At 41.7% G+C, this 8649-nt stretch overlaps 1 protein-coding gene across 1 annotated transcript; it reads left to right on the top strand.

The window, feature by feature from the left end:
- Positions 1-1032: 1032 nt before the first annotated feature.
- LOC118729020 (zinc finger protein 271-like) lies at positions 1033-5814 on the top strand. Its single transcript, XM_036456247.2, has one exon. The coding sequence runs from the start codon at positions 3636-3638 to the stop codon at positions 5514-5516; it is 1881 nt and encodes a 626-aa protein (XP_036312140.2). The 5' UTR covers positions 1033-3635; the 3' UTR covers positions 5517-5814.
- Positions 5815-8649: the final 2835 nt, after the last annotated feature.

Raw genomic sequence — 8649 nt, 5'->3', positions numbered from 1 at the left:
ATTGTGTAGATGTACCATAGTTTTTGGATCCACTCATCTGCTGACGAGCACCTAGGCTGTTTCCAAATTCTGGCTATTGTAGATTGTGCTGCTATGAACATAAGGGTGCAAATATCCTTTCTGATTGGTGTTTCTAGTTTCTTGGGATATATTCCTAGGAGTGGGATTACTGGGTCAAATGGGAGTTCCATTTTCAGTTTTTTGAGGAAACTCCACACTGTTCTCCACAGTGGTTGCACCAGTCTGCATTCCCGCAGATGGTCACTTGCTGTGTCTTCACATGGCCACATTCCTGATGTCTCTCGTGTCCAAATCACCTCTTTTCATAAGGACAACAGATTGGATTAGGACCCATTCTAATGGTGTCATTTTAATTTACCCCTTTAAAGGTCTTATCTACAAATATAGTACATTTTGAGATACTGAGGGTTAGGGTTTCAACATAGGAATTTGGGGGGACCGATTCAGCCCATAAGAGCCTATGTAAACTATTTAAACAAAATGTGTAATGGATGTTTATCCTAGTGAGATAATTGCTTTTTTATTTGATATATATGTTTGCATATTGCGGTCCCTTGTGTGTGTGTGTGTGTGTGTGTGTGTGTGTGTGTGTGTATATATATATATATATATATATATATATATATATATATATATATATTATACTCAAGACCATTTTAACTGAATTTGGCTAATATTTCAGCTAAGTATTTTTGTTGTATCTGCAACTTAAACGTTTTTCAGCAATTTTTATAAGACTAAATCTGGTCATGATATATCTCTGATTAGAATGTTTGTATGGGAAAATGATTTTCTTATAAACAACTTGACCTTTAAGGAATTTTGTTTTCACATAGTAGTTACTTATATTTCTTAAGGCATATTTGCCCCTAAATCTTTTTTTAATATATATTTTATTGATTTTTTTACAGAGAGGAAGAAAGAGGGATAGAGTTAGAAACATCGGTGAGAGAGAAACATCAGTCAGCTGCCTCCTGCACACCCCCCACCGGGGATGTGCCCAAAACTACAGTACATGCCCTTGACCGGAATCGAACCCTTCAGGCCACAGGCCAAGGCTCTATCCACTGAGCCAAACCGGTTTCTGCTGCCCCTAAGTCTTTTGCTGAAACCTCTTAAAGTGTCTTAACTGCCTTACCTTCTGATACATAAAATATTAGCATTAGAGATCATATGGCATAGGTTTCAATTATGCTTCACCTCCCATTGACTGACTGGTTACTGTAGTGAAAAGGTTTCTTGGGTCAGTCAGGTCAGAAGAAGGAATATTTGCCATACTGGATGTGATCTAGCGCCCCCATTGCCATCTCACCTCCTCCCCACTACTCACCTCCCCCCACCCTCAATCCCTTGTATGTTCCTTCCTTACATGTTTTGAGCACCTTCTCCTGGGCTTAATGGGGGGATGGGGGGGGGGGGGGGAGATATATAATAATCACTTAAGTGAAGAAAATCCCAGTGGGGATTCTATCTGCCCAAGTGAGTTGGAAGGCTACTAGAAAACCAGGTATCACCTTAAAGGATAGCCCAGAAACTCACTTGCAGCCACTCACCATCAGCTCCAACATCAGCTTGGGGCAGTGCCAGATTCACAGGAGAGACTTGAGTGGTGTGTCTTCAGGGCACGGCTGGAGGGATGGCCTCCAGTGACAATGTATTGAGCTTCCCTACTCATGGCCCATGGGCACAATCTTTCCTGGTTTGAGCATTAGCCTGGTGAAGCACAGTAGCTCCACCCTGACAATTCCCTAATCCCACACAGCCAAAGGCCCTGACAGTAGGAACCAGTCTAGGCCCACATTTCAGTCTTGAAAAAACAACAACTCAGGAATTCTGGTCAATGGCATGGGGGTGCCAGACCTCACAGAGGTTGTGTGGCTTTAGTTGCCCTACCCATCTTCTCACATGGCTGACAGGTACCACATTTCCTGTGTTGAGCCCTCCCACCATATGGCCAAATAGTAATCTGCTATAGCCTGGTGAACTCTACTAACTCCACCCTTAGACCCCATCCCACCACAAAGATCTGCAGGCCCCAGGCAATTGCCTTGGGGAACTCTTGAGACTTTTTCTGAGTGGCCTCAGACCCAGCACTGGTGCTGACTTTGAGTCTGTTAACCTGGTGAACACTACTCACTCCTACCTGGTGAATGACTCCTTGAGGACCTGCCTCATGCATGCAACTCGTGTACTATCTGAGGCTTTCAGTGGGTAAGCCTAATAGGCAGCCAGCATGCAGCAGTGGATCTCAGGATGCCTTGGGTTTTTGCCTACTTGCTCCAGGCTCAGTACTGGTGGTAGCTGACCTTGGTTCCAAGCTTAGCCCCTCCTAATCATGAATTGGCCACAGGCAGCATCTAAAATTTAACTGCATCAGTGTCCTTCCCAAGAAGCTCCAGAACCAAAACACTTGAGGTCTGGTTTCAGACCACAACAGAGCACCACCCAATTATCTCCACAGTGGCACACCCAAAGGGTGGCCTCAACCAGCAATAAACCCTACTGTGGCAAATTCTGATTTTGGGGGTCAGTCACCTGCATAGCCCCTCCAAAGCAGCTCATACAGTGGCCAAATATCACAAACAGTCTGGGGGTCAACCCAAGCCATGGACATGTCAGCATTAACCAAGCCTCAACTCTAAGGAGGGCACACACATTGCACACAAGGGAAGTGAGGTATGAAAACTGGTAAGGCTCTGCTAAGGCAGATTGAGTGTGAGTGACATTCGGTTCAGAAGGAGCTGCAGACACTCTGGACAGGAGGTGGGAAGCAGCATTGCACACTTGAGGAAGCACAAGAAAATATGCCTGAGTGTAGTCTAGGGAAATTGTGAAAGACTGCATGTAAGGTTAAGAATTTTATCCTAGAGGTGATGGGGAACTCCAAAAGAAGTTTGAATAGACATGACCAAATTTGTTTTTGAAAAGTCACTCTTAGTAATGTCAAAAATCAGCTCGCGTCGCCACCAGGGAGCCGTGTGTGCTTTCCTGAGACCGTGGGGAGGCGAGGCCGCCGGGGTCGCCCCTGGGCGAGGCTCCTAGGCCCAGCGAGCTGGGTCAGGCCGTCTTTGCTGGCTCTTGGGTTCCGTTGAATGAACATTGGGAACTGAGGGTGGGTGGGGCAGAAGCTTGGTTGCCTCTGCACGAGCCAGCCCTCACCGCCTGGGAAAAGCAGCCTGAAGGCATGAAGGGGAGGAAGAAGACTCCGCAATGAAGGCTCGACAGGTGGAATGGAAGCAAACAGTAGTGTCTGGTCTTTGACGCTCTACCTGACGTGGCTGTCACTGCCCCCCAATGGGGTTTGAAGGTCACCAGGCTCCGAACGGAGAAGACACCTCCCCGAGGGGTACTGCCTGAGGCCTGGGTGATGAGAGAGGAAACGTAGTAAGTTTGCATAGGAGGTTTTGTTTCCTCCTTTATTTCTTTACATCTAGAGGACATGCTTTGGCAGCCTGGTGTCAGGAATTGTATCTCCCGGCCCACAGTGATTCGCTCCCCAGCCCGGTGGTGCCCAGTTGCCTCGGGGTCTCAGAGCCCAACCTGGACAAGAAAAGCCCCCGAGGCCATGGTGATGCTCCGGGTGCTCCTGAGGGTCAGGTGTGCAGCGGCAGCCCATGGAGATACCGTTCAATTCTGAAGCTCAAGACCACCCACTTCTGCCAGATAGTAAGACCAAGACCAAGATTGGAGAGCTGGCTTCAGAGGAAGAAATCACAGCAGAAAATGAACCATTGATTGAAGAGTCTGACAACCCCAGAGCCGATGTTCTCCAGGATTCTGAATGCAGAGAATTCTGTGAATTGGGGGATACATTAAATGAAAAGGATAAGATCATCTTTAAAAGAAGACAGCATAATGTGATGAATGTGGACAAAGCTGTGCTTGGAGTACAGGGCGCATTAGGTACCAAAGAAACCATTGGGAAAAACCCTATGAATGTGATAAGTGTGGGAAGGCCTGGTTCTGCATCAAAGAATCATACTGGGGAGATACCCTATCCTTGTCATTGGTGTATTAAAAGTTTCAGTCGGAGCTCAGACCTTATTAACATCAAAGAGTCCACACTGGTGAAAAACGATATAGTCCATACTGGTGAAAAACCATATAAATGTGATGAATGTGGGACAGCCTTCAGTCAGAGTTCAGATCTTATTATACATCAGAGAATCCACACAGGAGAAAAACCCTATCAATGCAGTCACTCTCATAAAAGTTTTAGCCAGTGCTCAGACCTGGTTAAACTCTTGAGAATCCATACTGGAGAGAAGCCTTATACATGTAACCATTGTAACAAACATTTTAGTCAGAGTTCTAATGTTATAAAACATCAAAGAGTCCACACTGGTGAAAAACCATATAAATGTGATGTGTGTGGGAAAGCCTTCGGTCAGAGCTCTGATCTTATTCTACATCAGAGAATCCATACCAGGGAGAAACCATATACATGCGATCAGTGTAGCAAAAGTTTCAGTCAGAACTCAGACCTTATTAAACATCGAAGGATCCACACAGGAGAGAAACCCTATACATGTAATGAATGTGGGAAGGCTTTTAATCAGAGTTCAGTCCTTATTCTGCACCAGAGAATCCACACTGGAGAGAAACCCTATCCGTGTACTCAGTGTAGCAAAACATTCAGCGGACTTTCAGATCTTATTAATCATCAGCGAATTCACACTGGAGAAAAGCCTTATCCATGTAACCAGTGCAGTAAAATGTTTAGTCAAAGATCAGATCTTGTAAAGCACCATAGGATTCATACGGGTGAGAAACCCTATGAATGTGATGAGTGTGGGAAAACCTTCAGTCAAAGCTTCAACCTTATTCTACATCAGAGAATCCACACTGGAGAGAAACCTTATCCATGCAGTGATTGTTCTAAGAGCTTTAGTCGTTGTTCAGACTTTGTTAAACATCAAAGAATCCACACTGGAGAGAAACCATATGCATGTAATCAGTGCAATAAAAGTTTTAGTCAGAGCTCAGACCTCACTAAACGTCAGAGAGTGCACTCTGGGGAGAAGCCCTATCATTGCAATACTTGTGAGAAAGCCTTCAGTCAGAGTTCTGACCTTATTCTTCATTGGAGAATTCACACTGGAGAAAAACCATACCCTGCACGCAGTGCAACAAAAGTTTCACTCAGAACTCAGACCTTATCAAACACTAGAGAACCCACACCAGGGAAAAACCATACAAATGTAATGAGTGTGGGAAGGCCTTCAGTCAGTGCTCAGCTCTCATCCTACATCAGAGGATCCACACTGGGGAGAAATCATATTGGTGTGATCAGTGTGGCAAAAGCTTTAGTCGGCGCTCTGATCTCATTAACCATCACAATGGTGAAAAGCCTTATAGAGGTGATACTTCTGGGAAAGCCTTCAGCACATGCGCTGATGTTGAACATCAGAGTATCCACACTTGGGAGGAACCACACTGGTGTATTCAGTGCAGCAGAAGTTTTACCCAACTCTCTGAACTTATTGATCATATGAAAGTCCATTCTGGCCAAGACAATCTAGATGTGATGAATGTGAGAAAACCTTTAGTGTATATACCAACTTTATTCAGTACCAGAGACACTATACTGGAAAAAAGCTTATGAATGCTATTGATGATTATGAAAAAGGTTTTAATGCTCAACTTTTGTAAGAAGGAGAAAAAACCACTCACAATGGAGAGAAAAACATGGATTCAATTGTTATAATGAAGGTTTAACCCAAGAGAAATTCTGAGGAGTCTTGTGTGTGATGAGGAAATGTTCAATGTGAATAAAAATTTTACTAAATGTCAGCAACAATGGAAATTTGTATCTGCTATGATGTAAGAAATTCTCATCAAGTACAACTCACAAAAGGAGTGTTTTAAAGGTATAAAGAACCTTACCAGATATTGTAAAAATCAGTATTGTGGGTATGCAATCAGAACTTAGAAATATATTAGTATTGTAACCTCAAATCTTTAGTGAGCCCAAATTACCTATCACATATTAGATAAGTTATTTTAGAAAATGTAGGGAAAACTCAAAATTCCTTATTTAATTGGCACTCACTCTGATATCACACTTATCTGCTGACAGCTGGAGAGTTCTACCTTATGCTAATGCTAGTGACCGTTCAATCCAGTGTATAAACATACACTGAGTGGCCAGATTATTATGATCTCTGAATGCATAATCATCTGGCCACTCAGTGTATATCCTATATAATAAAAGGCTAATATGCAAATTGTCCTCTCGACCAGGAGTTCAACCAGCAGGCAAGCCATCCAACCACCCATGTCCCCTCCCCCTGGCCAGGCTGGCCAGACCCCATTCATGCATAAATTCATGCACCGGGCCTCTAATATATATATATATATGTATATGTATGTGTGTATGTATGTATATACATACACACACACACACACACACACACACACACACACACACATATGCATTGAGTGGTCAGGTTATTATGCATTCAGATATCATACTAATCTGGCCACTCAGTATATGATGCCATTCTAATACTAAATTTATTAACTACACAACTCCAGTGCCCCATTTTCTACAAAAAAAAAAAAAAAAAAAAAGTTTTGTGGCCTACTTTTCGTTTTCCTGGTGAGGAGTTTTTAAGTTCCTGTGATGTACACAGCAAATATGGATTTCTTTTGCTCTCAATAATGAAGCCTACAATCTTTAGTGGTTTGAAATAATTTCTTCAATACTACCATTTAATCACAGCTTAAATATGTGAAACAATAAAAAAAAAATTCATATGTCAAAAATCAGTCAGAGGGTTAAGGTGGTAAATTTTGTTATGTATATTTTACATCAATTAGTCAATGAATGAGTAAAGATGCAGGAACAGTCTGCAAAAAAAAAAAAATAATGAAGATCTGGACCAGGGAAGAGGCAGCTGGGACAATGTAATGAGCACAGATTGGACAGACATCAAAGAAAGAGAAGGGAGCCGAAGCCGGTTTGGCTTAGTGGTAGAGCGTCGGTCTGCGGACTGAAAGATCCCGGGTTCAATTCCAGTCAAGGGCATGTACCTTGGTTTCGGGCACATTCCCAGTAGGGGGTGTGTAAGAGGCAGCTGGTCGATGTTTCTCTCTCATCGACGTTTCTAGCTCTCTGTCTCTCTCCCTTCCTCTCTGTAAAATATCAATAAAATATATTTAAAAAAAAAAAAAAAAAAAGAAAGAGAAGGGAGAAGATAGTCTGCTCCATGTGGGGGAAGGAATATAAATTTGAGCAACTCAGCAGATGGTAAAGTCATTCCCTCAGAGGAAATTAAGTTAGAAATATAGCAAGTTAGAAGGACATGGGAAATCTCAGGTAGAGATGACTATGTGTGATTGGGTCTGGAGCTTAGAAAAAGTCTGAGCTACAGGTAATGTTGTTTGGAGAGTCATTAAAGAATAGGTAAAAAGTAAGTCTGCAAAGAAAAAAAGAATAGAGGACCGGAATATCAGGTCAAACTGAAGCTGATGACAAGCGTGGCTTGCTTTCTACTTCCTTCCTTTGTCCATAAATTGTTCTGAAAAAATAAGATGAGGAGTGATACATCATTGGATATTAAGCTATTGAGCAATATGCAAAAAGCTAAATGCTGAAACATTTCAAACATAAAAATACAGGGAAATCTAGAATGGAAATTTGTTGGATTAAGTAAGTATAATGGGTTTAACTTACAATATAAATACTACTAACCACCTATCATAGTATTTGGCACACAGTAGATGCAAAGTAAATGTTTATGGAGGACCTTCAGTATGAAGTTCCATATTTAGTTTCTTAGAGTCCATAAAATGGGAAGCTTGGTAAACATCTTTAAGCAATGGGTATTGTTATCATTAATTTGAATTTTTCATAAACACTACTCACATGCAGTAATGACTTGTATGTATAGCATAAATAAATAATTTAAAATAAAATACAGAGGCAGTGTTAATATGTGATTTTATGTTGGAAGAAGACAATATTTTTTTTCATCCATATGTTTTATGGATGACTCACTGAGCTTTCGTTCTCCACAGTCCTGGACTAACATGACCTTTGGTCCCTCAAAGAGAAAATATTTCTTTTGAAAGTATTTGGCTGATATGGAGAGCTGGCAGTAAGGATAACAGAGTTTCTCTTTCAAGTAGAGCTAAGGGAGGCTGCATTCACGTCATGCTGCACTAGGATGCCTTTTGCTAGGATGTAGCCAGAGTGAGCACTTGCCTATCTTAGGATAGAGGACATCTCAGGGCTTGATTTGGCAAACAGATGAAGAGGTCTTTCAGACTCCCCAGTATCCTGGCAGGGTGAAGTATACTTCAGAAACTCCAGCTGACATTTAATTTTATGTGACAACATTGCCAGTAGTTAGCATTGTTTTTTTCTAATAAAGGAAATTCTAAAACCATCTAAGAGTTAATTATTTACTTAAGAGTTCTAAATCCTGCTCCATTCATTCACTTACTTACAGATATATTTACCAAGTGATTACTGGACACCAACTGAGAATATTAGATGTTGAGGTAAATGCAATTCCCTTCTATTATAAAACTTATCTTTTTTTTTTCTATAAATAAGAGTTTGATTAGTTTTTTCTTTCCATTGTAATAAACCTTCATGTCTAGTTGGGAAAAACAAAACAA

This window comes from Pipistrellus kuhlii, unplaced genomic scaffold (assembly GCF_014108245.1).
Source record: "Pipistrellus kuhlii isolate mPipKuh1 unplaced genomic scaffold, mPipKuh1.p scaffold_m20_p_3, whole genome shotgun sequence".
NCBI lineage: Eukaryota > Metazoa > Chordata > Mammalia > Chiroptera > Vespertilionidae > Pipistrellus > Pipistrellus kuhlii.
The sequence above is the reverse complement of the archived record's forward strand: the minus strand, read 5'-3'. Positions and strand labels throughout refer to the sequence as shown.